The sequence below is a fragment of the Typopeltis vanoorti genome, chromosome 5 (assembly GCF_054136105.1).
Source record: "Typopeltis vanoorti isolate ZY-2024b chromosome 5, IOZ_Tvanoo_1.0, whole genome shotgun sequence".
Taxonomy (NCBI): domain Eukaryota; kingdom Metazoa; phylum Arthropoda; class Arachnida; order Uropygi; family Thelyphonidae; genus Typopeltis; species Typopeltis vanoorti.
The window spans coordinates 128,648,108-128,670,331 of NC_143553.1; the positions used below are offsets into that span (position 1 = coordinate 128,648,108).

General features: G+C 34.5%; 1 protein-coding gene across 1 annotated transcript in view; it reads right to left on the reverse strand.

Moving 5' to 3' along the window:
• LOC150106808 (ER membrane protein complex subunit 2-like) overlaps nt 1–22,224 on the reverse strand; it is a 166,848-nt gene that overhangs the window by 18,839 nt on the left and 125,785 nt on the right. Inside the window, exon 7 of the mRNA XM_090393485.1 lies at nt 12,645–12,755. Coding sequence (XP_090249611.1) covers nt 12,645–12,755 — 111 coding nt within the window. The remainder of the gene's footprint in view (nt 1–12,644; nt 12,756–22,224) is intronic.

Consider the following 22,224-nt stretch of genomic DNA (forward strand, 5'->3'; position numbering starts at 1 on the left):
AGATCATATTAAGATCATTATCTGTTTCTCTATCTTGCTGTATGTAATGTAACTCAGCTTGTCCTGTATATTTGTATATGCTCCAGATAATGATCTTAATATGAACTGAAGATCGAAACGTCGGGAAATTAAAAGAGTTATTTATAACACGGTTGTAAAGTCCATAACTCCTAATATGGATAGTTATAATTTTTATTGTGCTGGTCTCAGCGAAAGCCAATCTAAAAAAAATGCGCTTCTTGCAAATTCGGCAAACACAAAGACCTACTCAGTGTTTCAACTCTTTGTTGCACAGCGGACACCATTTCAGTGCTTGCCAATGCCCGCCAGCAACTTCTCTCAGGGATGATGACTCGTGCATTCCAGAGATTAGTAACCCAGACAATATATGTATAACGGATTTAACGGGATTAATAAAAGAATTAAAAACAAAACATCAACGACTTAAGAAGTTCGACTGAATATACCTCGAACAAAATAGATGCCTTTCTGAGTATCATTGCTGGTCTAACACAAGAAATTAAGGAACTTAAAACAAAGAACTATGAACTAGAAAACGCAAATATGGGGCTGCGTAGGGAGCTGAAAATAATTCATGAAACAGTGGATGACTTGAATCAACAGGCAATTAGCTCAAACCTAGAAATTATTGGTGTTCCTCATGACCCACGTGAAAATGTGCATGAAATAGCAAAGAAAATTGCATGTAAAATCAAGGTCAGCTATAATGAAGATGATATTGAGGCTATACATCGTGTTCCTAGTGGGCAGAAAAAGAGACCAATGCCTATCATTATAAAATTTAAAAGTAAAACGATCAGAGACAAATGGCTGGACGGAAACAAAAGTATCAAATATAGACTAAGTACAACTGATATATGTGACAGTTTTAAGGATAGTAAAATATATTTAAACAAGCACTTGACTGGAAACCTAAAACACCTACTATTTATTGCCAAGAAATGTAAAGAAGTCAACTACAAATATCTCTGGGTCAAACTTTTCATGAGAAGAGATGATACATCTCTTCTCATATCAGGAGTCGTTGTCAAGGTCTTGGAGAAAGTAGTCAAAGGAAAAATACAGGAATGGATTGATGAAAATGAGATACTGTACAGAGGACAGCATGGCTTTGTGAAGGGTAGATCATGCCTCAGTAACTTGCTCAAGTTTTATAACAAGGTGATGGCTGAACTGGATAAGGGAAATGGGTTTACAGTGATACTGCTGGACCTGGCAAAGGCGTTTGACAGGATACCACATGGAATTCTAATCCGTAAACTACAACATATAGGAATGGATATAGGGTTGGTGAGATGGACAGCTGGGTGGTTGATGGAGAGATATCAAAGAGTAGTTTATTCAGGAGTAGAGTCCAAAAAACGGCCTGTGACTAGTGGTGTGCCACAGGGTTCTGTTCTTGGACCACTGCTGTTTAATCTGTTCATTAACGATATAGGGAATGGTCTAAGTGGGACAGTTCATTTGTTCGCTGATGATGCAAAGTTGGGTAGGGCGATAGTGAATGCAGAAGATGTCAAAGTCTTGCAAGATGACTTAGATAGATTGGAGTTCTGGACTAAGGAGAATGGATGTCAATTTAATGTGACAAAATGTAAGGTTATGCATTTCGGAGTGAAAAGATTAGCAGCAGTATACCACATTGGTGGAACTGTACTTCAAGAGATTGATGAGGCCAGGGACTTGGGAGTGTTGGTGAATAGGGAGATTAAGTTTAGGGGGCACATTGCGAAAGTAGCTAAATCAGCTCATCAACTCACTTGGTTGTTGAAAAATACCTTGACGAGCAGAGAAAAACAAGTTATTGTACCTCTGTACCGAGCCCTGATAAGACCTCATCTCGACTACTGTGCCCAGATTTGGTCACCTCGGTTCCTTCTTGATGGGGAGGAGGTTGAGAGGATCCAGAGGCGAGTGACTAAGATGATAGCAGGTCTATGGAATGCACCATATGAGAATAGGTTGAAGATTTGTGGGTTGCAGAAACTAGTTGATAGGCGAAAAAGGGGAGATATGATTGAGACATTCAAATTGCTAAAAGGATTCTATAGGATTAATTCAGATGATATTTTTGAGATCAGGACTGGTGGTGGGAGAACTAGGGGACACCCATGGAAGCTGGGCAAGAGCGTGGTTAGCAGGGGTGTTAGAGCTGGGTTCTTTACTTTTAGAGTGGTAAATGAGTGGAATAAGCTGCCAGAGTCTGTTGTGGGTGCTATGACAGTGAGTGAGTTCAAGGCAAGGTATGATAGATACTGTGAGAATGTTGAACAGCTGTGTAAACATGATGTTTAGGGCCTCCCTCGATGAGTCTAAGGACTCCTGGAGTAGCCCGTGGTAATAATAATAATAATAATCTAAAATATGGCGAATCAGATGCGAAGAAGACTTGTCTAAACTCTGAGAAAACAGCAAGAGTAATAACTAATTACGAACAAAAATGACAGATGAGAATAATAACTGTGATGTCACTTTTCATAAATGTGTAATTTGTCATGATTCAGTAGAATTAAGAAACTTTTTATCCTCAGACACTGTAAGTACCTTGAAAATTTTGCATATAAATATAAGAAGTATTCAAGATAAATTAGAGCACATTGAATTACTACTAGACAATTTAAACTATCAACTAGATGTTCTGATATTAACAGAAATCTGGGTTAAAGACGAAGAAATTGATTTGTACCAATTAAGTGGATTTAAAAATTATTATCAATGTAGAAATTATAACAAATTTGGAGGAGTAATTATCTTTATCTGAAATTCCATATCTGTTAATAACATTACTAAGATAAAAATGAAAACAGCTGAAAATGTCAATTTATATTTAGATCATCATAATATATATATAATGGCTGTATATAGGTCGCATTGTTACATAGAGTCCAACTTTGTAGTCTAGATGAGATCAGAAGTGACAATGTTCTCATAATTGGGGATACGAATATTAACCTGCTAAGGAATAGCAGATCTGCTCAAGAATATTTAGATCTACTTGCCATGCATGTACTCGAACAATATATACTAATGTCCCAATGAGAGAATTCAATGGTGGTAGAACGTGTCTAGATCATATATTCAGGAGAACTTTAAGTGGAAACAAAATCCAAGCAGCAGTTCTGCGCCAACCTCTCGCAGATCACTTTCCAATCAGTATTAAAGTGCATTTGCATCTACAGCACAGAGATAGTACAACCGAAAACATTCCCTACACAACAGTTGACTCCAGAGTATTGGAACATAACTTAAGCACTGTCTCCTGAGAAGATATAACAACAGAAACAAATATTGATACCTCGTATCATAAATTTATTGCAATATTGAACAATAAAATACAAGACTCGATTAAAGTTAAAATAATAGACAAAATGAAAGAAACAATGCCCTGGATTACACAGGAAATCAGACACTACATAAAAATTAGAGAAAACGTGTATAAAAAGTTTAAAAAAAATACCTGCACAATCAACATTATAAACACAGTTTCAAGTACTATAGAAATCTGACACATCATAAATTAAAAGAAAGTAAAAACGAATACTACAGAAATGAATTCCTAAAATGCCAAGGAAACCCCAGAAAACAATGAATAAATTAATCGGCGAAGATACACAAAAACAAAACCTCCCCATACTTAAAGATATCGATAGGAATAGAGAAAATGGAGACAGGGGATTAGCTGAAGAATTCTATAATCATTTTGACACTGTCAGTGAAACCATTCTGAAAAATGCTAAACCCACCACTCAGAATTGCACTCTCAAGAGACTTGATAACTCCATATATCTTTTCCACACTTGTGAAAACGAAATCAAAAGTGTTATAGCTAGCCTAAAAGCAACCAAAACTTCAGGATACGATAGTATTAACATAAGCATTATGAAAGAATGCCAAATGTACATTAATGAACCCCTAATGTACATTTTTAACTTATCACTGATCATCAGCACGTTTCCATCAGATTTTAAGAAAGCCGTAGTTATACCTATTTACAAAAAGGGGAAACAACAATAATTTGAAAAATTACAGACCGATCTCCCTCTACTGGTCTTTTCAAAAATATCAGAGAAATTGGTAAAAATTAGACTCGTGAAATTTTTGGACAAAAACAACTTCTTTTCAAAGAATCAATTTGGGTTCAGGCAAAAGTTTAGCACAGAACATGCTTTACCGAACTTCACAAACACAGTTTATATTTCCCTTGATGAACATAAACTAACATTAGCAGTATTTCTAGATATACACAAAGCTTTTGACTCTGTATCACATGAAATTTTAATAAAAAAAAATAGAAGTCATAGGAATACGAGGTACTGCCCTAAACTGGTTCAAAAATTACTTAAATGCTAGATCACAAATTATAAAAATAAACAACAGTTAAAGCAGCTCCAAAAACAGTAGATTGCGGTGTACCACAAGGATCTGCCTTGGGACCAACTTTATTTAATATTTATATTAATGATTCTGCAATCTTAAACTAAACAGTAAAATAAATACTTTTGCAGATGATACAGTACTAATTTCTCTACAGACACAGCCGAAAAATGAAAACCATCGTGAATGCTGATCTTTTGAAAGTAACAAATTGGTTCCAGTCAAACAAACTCAGTCTGAATGTCTCAAAAACATATGTAAAATTTAACTTGCGAAATACAACTGGCAAAATGAACTTCACTGCCAATTAATTTTGCATGATTGGAATTGCAGGACAAATTCAAATTGCATCTACGAGAAAATAGAAAAAGTCAGTGTAATAACTTACTCGGGATTAAAAATTGATAGTAGTTTAAGCTGGAAACCACATATTACCAATGTCATAAATAAAGTAAGGATTATGTTAAACAGACTTTACTACCTAAACAGATTCTTAAATTTAAATATGCTAAAAATATTATATTCTGCCTGGATTCAAAGGGCACTACAATATGGTATATTAATTTGGGGAGGAATCTATCACACTACGCTGAAGCCTTTAGTCTCAACTCAGCATAAAATAATTAAAATCTTAACTAGAAATAAATATAAGGATACCGCAATGTGTAATAAATACACCATACTAAACATACTATCCCTTAGATATTTATACGTCTACAGGGACTATTATTCATAAAAAACAATGGTAGTTTCAACAACGAATACGTAAATATCAAACAAGATGGTTTTCTTAGTAGACATAAGGGTCTAAAATATATAGTTCCAAAAGCAAATAAAGAAGCAATTATACTTATTTAGTGCCAAAAGTATTCAACACACTACCTTTAACAATAAGAAATGAAACTAGCTCAAACAAATACAAAACTCTAATCAAAGAGTATTTATTTTCCCACAGAAATGAGGAATCTCTGTTCAAAATAATTGTATAAATTATTGGTTTTTAGCATATTTGTATTCAAAGATACAGTCATGTGTAAAACGTAAAAATTTTAATGCTATTTAACTGCTTTATTTTGTTCCTAATAAATTGATTGTCATGCAACATTCTCTGCAGATATTAGCATGTCTCCTGTGATTTTATTATGTAATTATATTATAATAATATGTAATATGTATATTATATGAATGTACATATATGTATATAATGAAAATGAATTACATAAATTTTTGTAACTTTATGCATATCGTAACCTGGATAAGCTGTTGCTCTTAGGTTACACATGATCGTGTTGTGTCCCAATTTATGATTTCTACTCTAATCTTACAAATTCCTTTTATCTATATTCTTCTAACTTCTATGCCCGAGATTTTACCAAAACTTATACCAATATCTAAGTTATTGCTCCCTGTAGTACCCCTAATATTTGTATTTATACTGCGCCTTTTGGGATATTTAGTTTAGGATATTACATACATAAACAAGGAGAAAGAACTCAAATATATCTGAAAGTGTAACTATTGCAGTCGTGACACTTAACTCGATTCTCAACTTAAATTTTCCGCGTGACTAAGTACATTATTTTCAAGTGGTTATCAACTGCACCATTTATGTTGTCATAAATAGGGAGAAAGTCAATCTCGAATATATCTCTTAGTATTTAAATATTATTGCAGTCGTGACTCTTAATCTCTTTCCTCAACATTAAATTTTCCCGCGTGATTAGGTACGATGATTTTAAGCGGTGCATTGGATTAGCAACATCAGACAACTCTTTTATCACTGAACAAAAGGTTTATTAAGTTTCTAAACATGGTACAATTCAAATACTAAACTAAAATACTTATAAACTAACATTAAATTATTACAAGCAATATGGCTATTTGTGATTATGCCGCCATACACATTAATTCATAAATTCACCTGATGTGAACAAATTAGATCAATTCACACTATCTGATTATTCATACTGAAGTAGATTAACAAATCATTCACTGCTAACACATACTTGTGACATTTCAATTATTTTATACATTACATTAGGCATTCAATTCTTAGGATACATAATTACTTAATTCACACTATTCCGTTATTTGCACTAACACACAAATATGCCATTTAAATATCTTGTGCAATATAATAGACATGCAAAAATACCTTAGGACTCTTAATCATTCACAAATCTTTAACACTAGTCAATCTACACATAACACATTCTATCATATACTAAAGTCCTAGTATAACTTCAACAGTTCTGTATTGGAATCACGATACTTTTCACAGACAAATTTCTAGCTAACATAGGTTATGATTTACAGTACCTTTCTTGAGCTTTTCGTATGGGCCTTTATCCTTTTCCTAATGAACCTCTGGTATAACTTCTCGTAACTCTGGAATACTTTAACACACATATATTTGCTCTACTATTAGCTACGAGGACATCGATCTCTTTACAGCTTTCTGCTTTGCATAGTTATCACTAGCGTCGAAACGAAGAAGATCCCTCCTTCTCTAGGACTCTATGGCAATTTTTCCTTTGCTTCCTACTCAGGAAAACGGGAATCGAAATCCCGCTCACTTTCGTTTCCGTGTTGTGATGAGGAGATATCACCCCTGTCGCCACTCAGGAAAACCCCGTGAACTCCACCGGAACCAAAACCAAACTCCAAGGCCAAAAGCGACTATCCAAAAAAAGTCCTCTCCAGGGGGTTACCAATCCTTTTATAGCTGCTCCCCTAACGGCACTTTTCTTACTTCCTTCCTCCTCCTTCTACTAGTTTTTTTAATCATCGACCAATTAGGGTGGCGTTTTCTCGCCAAACGTCATTTGATCGGCAAGCCCGTTCTCAATGTTTCAATCCAGGGATCGGCCCTAAGCGATAGCTTTGCTTTTCTTGTGCTAGCCTGACTTAATCCCCTTTCAAACCTTTTCTATGAATTCTACTTAATAACTTAATCTCTCACATAACGTATTTTATGACTCACCCATTTCTACTTATTTACTTAACTCTCTCATTTTTAATCGTATTACAATATTAATCTATACTTTCCTTTGTTAGCTACTTATTTAGTTAGAATTCCTTATTTTAAGTCATATTACAATATTAATACATTCCTTCCTTTATCAGCTACTTTAACAACAACCCTTACGTTTTATACATATTACTGGATGCAAGAAATTTTCCATTAAATAATTCATTTTTTTATGCAGGGGTTTTAACTTATGATATTTATTCTTCATGTTACACCATGATGGCTGAGAATACTATATTCCTAAGATATCAGGTGTAACAATTGTTCAACATTTTGTACTATTATAGGAAGTTTACAAATAAATTTACTACTAGTGTAATTTAGCAACTAGTGCATAGTTGTGAAGATACTTCAAATACATACTTTTGTTTGTTCATGCTTGGATAAAGGATTAAAACAAGATAAAAACTTGTTTCAATAATTCAAAAGAGAGCTAAAGGCTTCATTTCAGTGTTAAATTAAATAGAACCAGGGAATAAATATTAAAGATCCATCCTTATTTCATAGTCGAAGAAAAAACAGTAACTTTGAAAGTTTCCAAAAATTGACTAGAGAGCTTATTCAATCCTTCACTTGGAAGTTGTCTTAGCTTGCACTACTTAAAAGGTACTACAAGTACTTTAAAGATACCAAGAAATTTTATAAACTTGGTTTTAATCCTATTTTCCCAAGTAAGCAAACAAGCAAGTAAGCTAAGTTTGAAGTATTTTCAGGTCTGAGGCAATTCGTGGTAAAGGTGGAATAAGCTCTAACCACTTGCCTTAGTATCTCCCATAATGTAAAGCACATCTCTTTGATGCTATGCATTAAGGGAAGGGCCACTACCCAAACCGGTTTCGACCTTTATTGAGGTCTCAGTGGGAACCAGACCCTGAGGTGGTGACACCATGGCTGAAGTAATGCAATTTATATTTACCTATACGAGTTGCCACAAGGTGCTTTGACCTTATTAAATAAAATTTCTATGATCCTGAGGTTTTTATTTAATAAGGTCAAAGCACCTTGTGGCAACTTGTATAGGTAAATATAAGTTCTCCATTACTTCAACCGTGGTATCACCACTTCCAGAAGATGGAGGTGGTGATGTGTGATGGAGGTCCTAATTACCACTTAGCCAAGAAATTAGCATCAACATTTAAGGAGTTGGTGGGTCATTCCCCCTCCTACATAAAGAACACACAACACTTTATAAACAAAATTAAAAACATAACACTTGACAAAGATGACTTATTAGTCAGTTTTGACGTTTCTGCCCTTTTCACAAATGTCCAAATCAATGAGACAATTCTTCTAGTAAGGAACAAATTTCTGCACCACATTACGGCCCTCTTTGTCCACGTACTGCGTTCCGGTTACTATGTGTGGCAAAATAAATGTTACCTACAAAAAGAAGGTATGGCCATGGGCTCACCACAAACCCCCCCACTCCAATCACTAACTTCTATATGGAAACTTTTGAGCAAAGTGCTCGATTCCTCCACTCTAAAACCTACAGTGTGGCTTAGATACGTTGACGATGTGTTCGTTATCTGGCCACATGGGCGACAAACGCTAAACACATTCCTTAGCCACCTGAACAAACAACATGAACGCATGCAATTACTATCGAAATTGAAAATCAGAACTCACTCCCATTCCTGGATACACTGGTTACACGTCTCCCTTCAGGCAGTCTATCCTTCACGGTCTACCGCAAACCGACACACATTGGCCAATACATGCATGCTAATTCATACCACCATCCATCACAAAAATATGGAGTCATTAACACCCTTAAAAACAGAGCTATAACAATTTGCTCTAACCAGCAAGCTCTGAAACAGGAATTAAAAATCATCAGCGACACATTTATAAATAATGGCTATAACAAAAATACTATTAATAAAGTACTGCATAAAACATCATCAAAAAAGAATCTAGATTACAGTAAAACCATAGCCATCCCATACATTAAAATTTAAGGAAGCCTGCGAATTCTGACAAACCACCACTAAACGGTTGGTCAGTAACTTTAACAAATCATGTAGATTATAGTGCAGCTTGTTTCTCTGTATATAGTATATATGCTCCAGAAGATGACCTTGATATAAAGGTCGAAACGTCGAATGTGGATTTTGGTTTATATTAAATTAAAGTTTTACTCAAACATGGTAGTTGTCTCCATAATTTTCCAAAATGGAGACAACTCTAAAATGGAGACAAAATGACTATATGGCTGCCTGGGCAGTACTCATGTCTAAGTAGTGCACGCGAAGACAACTCCCATGAAGAGGATTGTATTCTCATAAGCTCTCTAGTCAAAAATCAGAAATGTTCAAAGTTTTATTTTTTTTTTTTATTCAGCTATAAAATAAGGATGGATTTTTATTAATATCTCCTATTTCTATTTAAAAACTTGTTTCAATTACTTCCTTATTTCTATAGGTTAGTGTTCTCTTCACCAGTGTGATGTGATGACTTAACCACATTAGCAATGTGATCTCCTGAACTTTAGCTCTGTCTACTATCAACCCCCTAGATTTCTAGCTTCGTTGACAACTTGTAGCAAATTGCCATAATAATATTATGGCAATTTGCTTGCAATGGCCTCAGCCAAAATGATAACATTGCATTTAGCAATACTGAACTGAATCCTTTCTTTGAACTGACATTCACTGTCATTTGCCCAAAGAACCAGTTTGTCCAAGTAAATTTGCAAGGATTCTATACAGCAATCACTCTTCCTCTGAGTTTGCATGATCAGCAAATAATTAAATGTTATGAGGAGAAGTCGATAAATAAGTTACTAATGGTTATAAAAAATAAAACAAGTGAAATATGAACCTTGTAAAAACATTTATTTCTCTATAGAAGCTCCTTCAACATTTATACTGTTGTCCAATTGCTTTATTAGTTCTTCCAACCAGCAGCACAGAATTCTTTTGTCCATTGTCTCAGCTAACTCTGCATCTCATTTTCAACTTCCTAATCATCGGTAAAGTGTTTGCCACCAAGGTGCTATTTCAGTGGGTCAAACAGGTGACAGTTACTTGTTGGAAGGTTGGGCTGTAAGGTTGATGCTGCAGGAGTACCTACTGAAGTTCTTGAATTTTTTTCAGTTCTTGAGTTTTTGTAGCTGGATGAGGTCTTGCACTGTCATGCAGAAGCAATTGTCCTCATCAGTAGGACTGGATGTTTTCAGCAAATCGCATCCTGAAGCATCAATAAAATTTCAAAGTATGATGGTATTCACATTTTTACCACACTTCTGAAAATTGGCCAGCAGTACTCCTTGAGAATCCCAAAAGACCATAAGCATATGCTTTTGTACTGATGGAGTGACCTTGAACTTCTTGTTTGTTTGCTAGTAAACTGGGATGTATCCATTGCACAGACGTAAGCTTTGATTCAAGTTGGTAGTGGTAAACTCATGATTTATCCCCTTCCTCTTCATCTGCATAATGGAAGAGATGTTGCAAGAACAGACCCATTTGGTTCATTTTGTGCTGAGGATTCAGTTTTCTGGGAACCCACTATGCACATACTTTCCAAAAATTTAAATTATCATGCATTATACTGTAGCTGAGACCATGAGCATAACCTATTGCATTTGCCCGGCTGTTTATCATTATTGGCCTGTCATCCCATATCAACTATTCAACCAGTCTCAAAGTGGCTTCTGTTGCAATCTCAACAGATCAGTCTTCACCATAAAGTTTTGAGTATCCTTGTGAAAATTACTGGACCAATTTGCAAACCGCTGCATGTGACACTTCTTGCATTAAACAGGATGCATCTCTTTATGTCCTTTACAGGAAGTCCTTTTGCCTACAAAAAACACAACAGTACATTGTTTGCCAGTTGTACATTCCTCGAGCATGGCTGCCATTTTAGGCTGCTGAAAAATACGAAATGTGCATGCACATCTACTACATGTACTGCCATCATTCTAGACTGTGCTACTATCTAGGGATGCAGAATGAAAATCATTCACTTCCAATTCATTTGTTCTGCTTTTGTTTGCAACTTACTGACTTTTCCTTGTGCTATCCAAACCAACCACAAAATCATTAATATTAAAGTAAATAACATTGGCTAAACTACAAAATGATCCTGTGGTACCTCACCAGCAATGTTCCTTCTCTTAGATTCGGCACCTCAATACATTACTTTCTGAAAGGTAGCAGAAAGTAATGTATTGAGGTAGCAGAAAGTAATGCACCTCAATACATTACTTTCTGCTACCTTTCAGTAATCCATGTAATCTATTTTCCTGTTCATTCCCTTTCAGTTTGTATAACAACCTTCCAAGTGAAATCCTGTCAAATGCCTTGGCAAAATCCAAAGGTGTTGTGCAATATATCTATTCCCCCTTATCCAACTCTGCAGTCACTATCATAAAATGTGAACAAACTTAATGCAAGACCTGCCTAACAAAGCCATGCTTTCCTCCATAGAGGATTAAGGTGTTATCTATCCACTTTTGAATACAAATCCTAATTATCCTCCATAACACCTTAACAACTACTCCAGAGACATTGATCTGGATCCAACTGTACAACTCCATTACGCAGTTGGATCAGACAGCTGTCAGATTGAGAAAGACTAACATAATTCAGGATAAGTGCTGCAAAACTTTTGTGTATGATCACAAAAACACAGCAACCAAACTTGTTTTGGATACTGACACTCATGTGCCTGCTTTTATTCTAATTTTATTGTTGTATAGCAGGTTATCTCATTAGAGAGGCTTTAAGAGCATTACTGTGGTAGAATGACTGTTCAAGCCATTAACCACCTAATCCAGTCTTGCCATGTTTACAGTTCAATAATTATATGGATCTGAAGTGCCCATTGAAACTGAAATAAAATTTGGATACAATTGAAATAACATGGATATGAAGCATAAATTAATTGATATATCTGATTTATATGCATGTTTGTATGGTTAAAAGAAAAAAAAATGTTAGGTAATATTTACTACAATTTTAAAGACACACTTTAGTCAAAAGATATTCAAATGAACTAATCAAAACTGATGTACTTGCATGTACTCAGAAAATGGCATTTGTCATTACATAAAAAAGATGCTTGTTGCTTGCTTCATGCATTATACAAGTAAGCAATTTGTAACAAAACATTGGAGAATATGACATAATTGATGACAATATATTGACAGTAGCAATACTCAAAAATAAAGGTCTTATTTTTTTTGAGTTTAGACTGATTAGCTGCTTACCAGAAAGAGACCAAACAGTGCTCTCATATTATGATGATTAAGTTTTATAGCTTGAGCAAAATATGCTCTTGATAATTCCATATTTTCAAATCCTCCTAAAGTGTACTGAATCTGCAAAAAAAAATAAAGAAAAAATCCAATCAAGATTAATTACACTGATCATATATAAACAGAAGTGATATTCAATTACTGTTCATTAAACTATGTTTTTTGGCAGATTTTTGCACAGAAGGGCTACTGCCATCATTATTATTATTATCTTTTTTAAACCAATGATTCTGCACTCTACTCCCCATCATTTGTTCTTGGACCTGCAGTGCATGTGATTATTTTAGTTAAGGTAAACATTCTATAAGTATAAAAAAACTTAAATATCCAAAGCCAGTAAACGATAGAAAGATACAGAATGATGAAAATAACTACAGTGCTTAGCATGTTGCAATGGCTAAGTGACAATGCTTGTAGTAAATATATGGCATAATATATCTTGAGGAAAAAAACAATTATGCAGCCACGAGAGTGGAATCATCTATATCATAGGTGGCCAACAGCAGGCCCGCAGGCCGCACCGTGATTTTGTGTGGCTCGCGGCAGGATAAAAACTATATTAAATTATATGTATTATCAATTTAGCATTATTTTCGATCACAGATTTTCTGATTGATATACTAGTTATATTCATTATTTCTGATGATGGAAACAATTTATATTCTCAACACGGAATCAAAATTGCTTTAAAAAGATTACTCAATTTATAAAATCTACTGCTTCTCTGTGCAAGTTGTAGTAGTGGGAGATTTCTATGCGCTCCAGAGTAACGAATCATTGAAAGTCACTTGCTCTGCTCTGGTTACAGTGATCAGTTTCAAGTATTTTATATTGTTCTCCCAGTAGTAAAATAATTTAACAAATATAGTAATTCAATACATATAACTATTGCCTTGAAAAAATGCAGTTTATTTTTATTTAAGTTCTGTCTAAAAGTGTGCAGTCTGTGACGCTACCGCTCATCACATATTGGCCCTCGTATAGAATGAAGTTGGCCACGCCTGATCTATATTATTAAATGCAGCACATTCACTGGCATAAAGATTGGGTAATCTCTATGGTTTGCTACTCAGAAGCTTCCACATCAGCTGAACAACTATTTGAGAGAGAGAGCTAAATTGCCCAATCGACAATAGATGAAGTAACCTGTATTATACAGTGTTGAAAAAAGTGTAGCTATCTTAAGAAATTTCTGACTGATTGTCATAATTCATCTGTGAGGCATGTTTGAAAAACAATGAGATAACAGTGAATATAATGAATTCAGTGCTCAGAAATCTTTACAAAAGAATGCACTATAGTAAGTGGTCTGCAGTTTAAACAATGTACTAAGAACTGATAAGTAAATGAATCTACTTCGTAAATAAATATACCTCTTTCATGTACCTTACCCTTGGAATGAACAGATGTAGAAATAGCAGATTAAATTGTAAAGTATAGGAGAGAAGTTTTGTGGTTTTGTTGTAATGTGTTATTCAGGACTCTTCCTTTAAATGGCTGGTGATTCATACTAAGTAACCTTGGATTTTGATATAGCAAGACAACAGTAGTCTTCTTGTCTGCTTTCAAAATGATGCCTCTCTTTAAAGAATGTGGTTCTTTTTTCTTTAGCAAATCCCAGCCACAAAAGGTTGTAGACTCATCATACATTAGTACTGTAGATAGATTAAGGGATAATCTAGAAGAGAGGTAGGGAACCTTGGCACGTGTGCCAAAACGTGGGAGGGCAATGACTTTTTTTCCGGTACAGCCCAGGGATCATCTTAAAAATAAGTAAATAAATAAATACGTATCCAACATCTTCTGATAGGTTTTCATTGCAGCATACACAAGGAGACTTTATGTGCAAAAGCTGACTTAAAGAACTTCAAGAATTGATGCAAACAGTAACCAAGGTTAAAAAAAAACGTTTAATTTTCTTGACCAAAAAGCACTGGAAAGACTTTTAATGGGATTATATTGATCAAGTGCATATAATAAACAACTATGTTATACCAACTAGTTTCACCAACTAAGGCTGTTGGCATCTTCAGGGTACATAACTGATGTAAGGCAGTAAAAAACTGTTACAAACTATAATCAACTGATTCCGATTATATTAAACAAAGAACAGAGCACGTACAATACATGCATAGAGCGTGCATGATATCACTTTTTGAGGAGGCCAAAACAGTTGCCCGCTGTATACAAAACCTTAACTGGAACCAAGGACTAATCTTGCCCGTGATCTGGAAGACCCTTATCAGAGCCATCAAGTTGCCAGAACTGAATTATAGTGCCAACTATAGAAAGCTCCTAAATAACAACAAGTGATATCATGCACGCTCTATGCACGTATTGTACGCGCTTTGTTCTTTGTTTAATATAATTGGAATCGGTTGATTATAGTTTGTAACAGTTTTTTACTTTTTAGTGCCTTACATCAGTTATGTACCCTGAAGATGCCAACAGCCTTAGTTGGTGAAACTAGTTGGTATAACATAGTTGTTTATTATATGCACTTGATCAATATAATCCCATTAAAAGTCTTTCCAGTAACCAAGGTTGTTAGTTACATTTCTGCACGTGCTTTGAATAAAAGATAATTTCAGAATCTATTGAATGAGGTGGATTCAGTGTACAAAGGACTAATAATGTACAACAATGTTCATTGGCTTAGTGGAGGTCTTGTTCTGAAACAATTTGTTGAATGCCTGGATGAGATAAATCTCTTTTTGACCAATCAACGAATTTCTTATAAAGAAATGTATGCCATCATGTGGTTTGTAAACTGATGTTTTTGTGTAGATTTTTGCGATCATTTAAATGACTTGAACCTTAATCTACAGGGATCTGGTAAGAACTCTTGATGTCATGTTTAACGACATAAAGGCATTTGAAATGAAACTAGGAGTTTTCAAAAAGGATGTAAACAGTGAGAGATTTAGATATTTTCTGAATCTAAAGAAATACATCACTGATCTCAAAAAGAAAGACAAAATAGACAGCCAATGTAATGTCTTCAAAAGCTATTTTTAAACGTCATTAAGTCAACTGCTGAGCAGTTCTCTCTAAGATTTGTTAAGTTCAGTGAATTAGAAGAGATTGCAAAATTCATTAAGTTTCCAGACACTATAAAACTGGATGAATTAAACTTGCAGATGTTCTCGTGGATAAATTGAATGATTTTGAAATATAGTTGATTGATTTTCAAAGTAGCTCAATTTGGAGACAGAAATCTGTTGACCTCGGCACTGACTTGGAAAATATTGGAAAAGAGCAGTTAGAGACAGGAGTAACAGAGAGAAGTGCAAAAAACGAGGTACTAAGGACTTGGAATACTATTCCATTTTTGATTCTACATATTCTTGTGAATCATTGTTCTCAGTGATGAACTTTGTTAAGTCTCGTAAACAGGAGCAGCCTTACAGATGAAACTAGTAGCACATGCATATCTCTAAAGGTTACAAAATATAAACCTGATATAAATTATCTGTCATCAGTGATGCAGCAGCAGAAGTCTCATTGATGCTAAATAAATAAAACGTTCAATATTTTTCTTTTTCTAGTTTTGATTTGATGTTTTCTGTTAAAAAATGGTAAAGATTAACTTCTGTTTATTATATGATGTGGGTAAAATAACATTTTATTTTATCTGTAATTTTTATGTATTACTCATAAGGGATTAAGAATTAATAAAAGTTTTTTTCTTTACTTTTTTCTTTCATTGTGCTTTAGTCAAGTAAAATGATTATGAGATTATGCACTGTAATATATTGGAAAAATGTGAAAAAACTTGTCTGATTGACCTTTATAAAAAAACAAAAACAAAAAAATTCAGAATTATTGTTTACTCTTTTGCTGATGTTAAAAATTGCATCTTTAAATTGTATATGGCAGATAGAATTACACTTACGAGTAAATAAAAAATATCCATGCTATCAACAGGGTAGGAGTTTTAAGTAAAAATTCCTTCACTAATTTTTACATTCATTCAATCTTACTTGACTTACGATAATTACTCTTACAATATTCTTTGATTTTACCACTCCGAGTGTGATTTTTGATTATTTGAAAAGGTTCTCCCAATACTTAAAAGACACCAGATAATAATATGTTCCGCAAAATTTCGGTTGGCATGCACACTTAAAAACTTGCCCACCCCTGATCTAGAAATTCTACTCAGAATGTTTTGAAGTCACTTCAAGCTTCCAATAAGCTGGAAGGGTGGTTCCAAACCAAATGATGAAATTCATCCACTAACTGAAGATGTTCACCAACATCTGTGTCTGTAGTGGGATTTGAAATTCTGCTGTTCAGTTGGAAAACAGAAGTGCTATCACACACTTGGTTAACCAGGCCAGTAATATTTAAAAACACTGCAAAGGCCAGGGTCTAGCATTATCAACAAATACAGATGCCTTTAATAGTTGCAGAAATTTAGGGATGCGAGAAAACAAATGAAAATTTCTCTTCTTACATCCTTAAATTAAACCTTTGCCGAGCATCTTTAAATCCCAATGGCACACTGAGCTATGCTTTTACATCAACTTGTCAATTTGTCTAAATGTCAGTTTTCAGAACATTTAGATAAACTGTTGAAAGCAATATTAGTTAGTGTGTGCGTGCGCGTGTACTAACTCTATGTACATGAGATCACAAAATCTATAATATTATACTCGACAAGAAATTATATTCTTGTTAATCCATTACCCAAGTATAATGGTGGAGTATTGCTACACATTTGGAGGTTCATTTGTTGTGTAAGAAGAAATGCATCTACAAATTATCCTGATGGGTACTAAATGAGTAATCATTATGGGTGACCTGGTGTAGATAATATAGCACACAGCGCTACCACTATATTTGGATGCAGACAGAAGGGCTAGACCCTTGACATGTTTGCATAATTTTAATCTCAGTTCAGGAAAGAATGTATGATAAGCTCATTGCACAAAAGCAGTGCAAAGACTGATGTGTTTAACTAATGACCCATCAGTATCTCTGGAGTGGATTGTAGAGGAGTTGGTAAGAATATGCACATAGAAATGTTTTTTTTTCCTTTCTATATTTCCTTTTTATATTCTGTTTTTCCAATGCTTATGAAATAATGAAATATGGAGTCAAAAGCTTTGACTCCATATTTCATTGTCCAATTTATACATTAATGATATTAGGAAGGACTTGATAGGAGATGTTGATTTGTTTGCTGATGATGCAAAGACAGATAGGATAATCAGGGTGCTATGGATATACAACACTTACAAAATAATGCCAACAGGATGGAGCTGTGGCTAAATGAAATAGCAGTCAGTTCAATGTCAATAAGTGTAAAGTTATGCACTACGGCATGATGAGATTTCCTACAGCACATTATATTGTACTACGAGAAACTGATGAAGTTAGGGATTTTCATGTTACGGTGGGCAGGAATTTGAAGTTCAAAAGTCACATAGCAAAAGCTGCAAATACAATTCAGAGGTCAAATGCGATGCTGAAATCAACATTGACATGTAAGGATAAGGAAGTTTGCATGTGAATAGTTTGCATGTGAATAGAGGCTGTTGACTCCACATCAATTGCCTCAGCATTCCACAATGCAAAAATATTATGGAATAGTAAAGGATTATGGAAAAATATTATGGAACAATGAAACTTCAGTAAAGGTTTCAACCTTTACTGAGGTTTCATCAGTGGGAACCAGACCTAGGAGATGTAAAACTTTTACAATTATCTCTGATCCAGAGGATTTAATAATATGATATACCATTTTATTATTTGTATATAGAAAATATATGACTACTGTATTGATTTAATCTTGGTATCTTCCTGGACCTGTCTCCTACTGATGAGACCTCGATAAAGATCAAAACTGGGCAAAGGAGTGAGCCTTCCCATAATGTTTTTGCATTATGGGATACTGAGGAAACTACTGTGAAGATACTTCAAGCACAAACTTTTGTATATGGTTGGGTAAAGGATTAAAACAAGAATATAATTTCTGTCAAGTATAACATACTTGGTAATCCAGCAATAAAACATTTTACATTACAAAACCTATAATACAAGTGCGGTGTACACATGCAACAGGTTAAGCAGAAAGGATAGTTGTCGAAAGAACAGAGGTAGATGAAATGAACGAGGATGCAGAGTTGCTGTGTTAAGACTGTAACTAAACTGTTATAGATGATCAGTTTAGAGCTAAGCCTGTTAAAATACCTATAGAAAAGGTATAAGGATATATTCAAGGAAGATGGCAGAGTGAGTTATAAGAGAAGATTATCTATTAAGCTTATCTGTGATAAGTGGTAGATGAATTTTGTCACTTAGTGTGAGATCACAACCCTGCTTACTGAAGTGGCTTGAAAAAACTTCACGTTTGAGCTTTAGAGTAGTGTTCCAGAATCTAACCTTTAGCCCATCCATGGTACGTACTAATACTAACGTATACCAGGCTTTACAACCTTACACGGGCAGATTCACATAAACAGATTTTCCTCTTCTAAGCTTTTCTCCTTAAAAATTATGTTTTTATCAAGAATCTAATTTTTAAAGAGAATTTTGATGTGTTATTCCAGACCACAAGAACAGTGTTCTCAAGTTGAGCAAATTTGAAAATTAGGAGTGGTACAGATGAGTATCATAATGAATGAAAGGAAAACAAGCAGATTGTGGGAAGTATAAGTTAGCCTAAGAAAAGAAATCTGACCTCACTAATGTTTTAAGTATTATCTAAGGTAAGGAGAAATGAAGAGAGGTTTCTTATGAAAAATAAGACAGGACTGTGTTTTGGAAGCAATGAAATTTCACTGAATTGTCCCATACGGAGAATGTCAACATGCGTTCAAAGACATGGTTTATGGAAGATTTTGAAGCTTGGGTCATTTCAACACCAGAGGATCAATGTTAAATGACAAAGAGAATTGAAATGGATGAAGTAATTGAGTGTAAAGTCATCAGTGAAACCATAAATAAGGTTTGAGGTTAGTGAGAGAAGAAAATGTAAAGGGAGAAAGGATATATCAGCAAAAGTATAGTCTTGGGGGTACCCCACTACTAGTGGAAAATTTGAAGAGAGGAACCCACCCATCATGATATGCAATGCACAACCAGAGAGGAACTCAGAAACCAAACTCTGAACCTACAAAGTGCATCAAGGCAGACCATTAGATGACAGCTTGGGCCTTTAAGCCAGACTGACAGCCTATCCTGGAAATGCACAAAGTGAACACAAGTTTCTCTAAACCTTTCCATGGCTTGTGTCCAAAGGTGGGTAAAGGTTGGCTAGATCTGTTGTGAAGAGTGAGGGGTAGGGGGAGATGAATCTATAATAGTGATTACTAATGAATTGGTGGATCTCAAAGTAATAAAGAAGTAAACAAATATCAACAGCTAACTTCTTTAACCACGCTACCGGCTAGGACATATATATACGTCCAAGTTACCATGGATGCGAAGTGCATATTAAAATTGTAATACCATTGATATTACATTGAAATATATGATGGATACGAAGCGTATCAGGATGCATATTTGATCCATAATGGCTGGTAAGGTGGTTAAGCTGGTGATATTTGTTTACAAGAAAAATTATGTAAAGCAATGGCACTTCTTATGGTTGACTTTCTTTTTTTTTTTTTCATAGTTTATTTTTCTCTCTTTTTTTGAGATAGCTGTATATAAGCTTGCTTCAGTGTTATTGGATAGGTGCCAGATCAGTATGGCATCTTTTCTGGATGACGTAGGATGACTCTAGAAAGCACATTTTGAGATAAACTGGGAGAGAGGCATTGTCTAGATCAGGGGAGGGGAACCTTTGGAATGAGTTTTTACATTCATTCAATCTTACATGACATACAATAATCACTCTAACAGTGTTCTTTGATTTTACTGCTCTAGTGTGATTTCTGATTATTTTAAAAGATTCTCCCAATACTTAAAAGACACCAAATAATATGTCGCACAAAATTTCAGTTGGCACATGAGAATATTTTGAATCAAAGAGTTGCCGTTTCTGTACTACACATATATGAAACTACATGAAAATGTTACATCATTACTAACTTCTAACTGAAAATTTCATCCAATATTATCAGATCATACATTTCTCTCTTCTAAGGCACTCTAATAGACAAGCTAAGGTGGTGGACCTTATTCATAACTTATTTTAACAGTATTACAACACCAAATGAACCAAATTATAAAAAGATTTTTATTAACTGGATTATATTTCAATAGATTTCCAACCAGCATCTTCAGAGCACAAAACAAGTTACAGTTTACACATGACAATGAGCAAGTGAAATAATTCAAATTGTAATGGACAAAAGATCTAAAGTCCTAATTTGACACCCTCTAATGTTCATTGTGTAGAATTTATGGAGACAAAAATGCACATGTTGGAGTAATTATTTACTTATAATTATGAAAATAACACTTGACGTTTTGACCTCTGTATCAGGAAAATCGTTTACCCTAGCCTGACATTGGCGGAAAAAAAAATAATAAAAAAATTATACATAAATATAAATTAATTAACAATATAAAATAAATGTTTTATACATATAAGTATAATAATATACAAATGATAAAAAAAATCTAAATAAATATAAATAAAGTTTTCTAGTGGAACTACATTAAAAACATCTCCATAGCCCTCTTATATTAAGGTTTTCTTGTGTTGGGGTTTTCTGCATGTTCTGAATACTATATAAGTTGCAGATGGGTCCTCCAGATTCTTGGAATAACTAATCCATTATTCTTGTTTAAATTCAGTTTTAAACTCAGTGCCTTTCCAGTTGATTCTGTGACATGTTTGAAGTGTATGGTCTAACACACCTGTTTTACCATAATGGAGGAATTTAATGTGGCATTTATGTTCTTCTATTCTTGGGATGGTGCACCCTGTTTCCCCTATATAGGTAAGTTGCGTGCACTGAATTTTGTAAACCCCTGGGTTTACACATTAACTAGATGAGATGAGAATGTTAAGGTCCACCTTAACATTCTCATCTCTGTCACATCCATCCTTTGCATGTGTATTTTCTTTACAGCCCAACATTCTGATCCATACAATATGGCAGGCCTCACAACTGACTTATAGAACTTCCCCTTTAGATGAATCAGGGATATGCTTGTCACACAAAACAGTGCTAGCTTGTCTCCACTTTAACCATCCTGTGCTAATTCTGCCAGTCACCTCTTCATCAATCTCATCATCTCTCTGTAACACTGAGCCTAAATACCTAAACTTTTCTTTCCCCTCCAAAATATAGTTTTCGATCATTACTGATTTCTTTTTTCCACTAAAACAGCACTCCATATATTCTGTTTTTGTCCTACTCAATCTTAATCCGTTACATTCCAAGGCCTTCCTCCACTCTTACAATCTTGAATTAATATTATAAATTTATATATCTATTCTATATATATAAAAAGATAAGCCGAAATTTGAAACGTTTTTATGTCACGTTTTTTTTCTTCTTACCAGCCCGGAACTCGGGGGATTGGGCGCCGTAAGTACCCCCCCCCCCCGAGTTCCAGGGGGGTCACC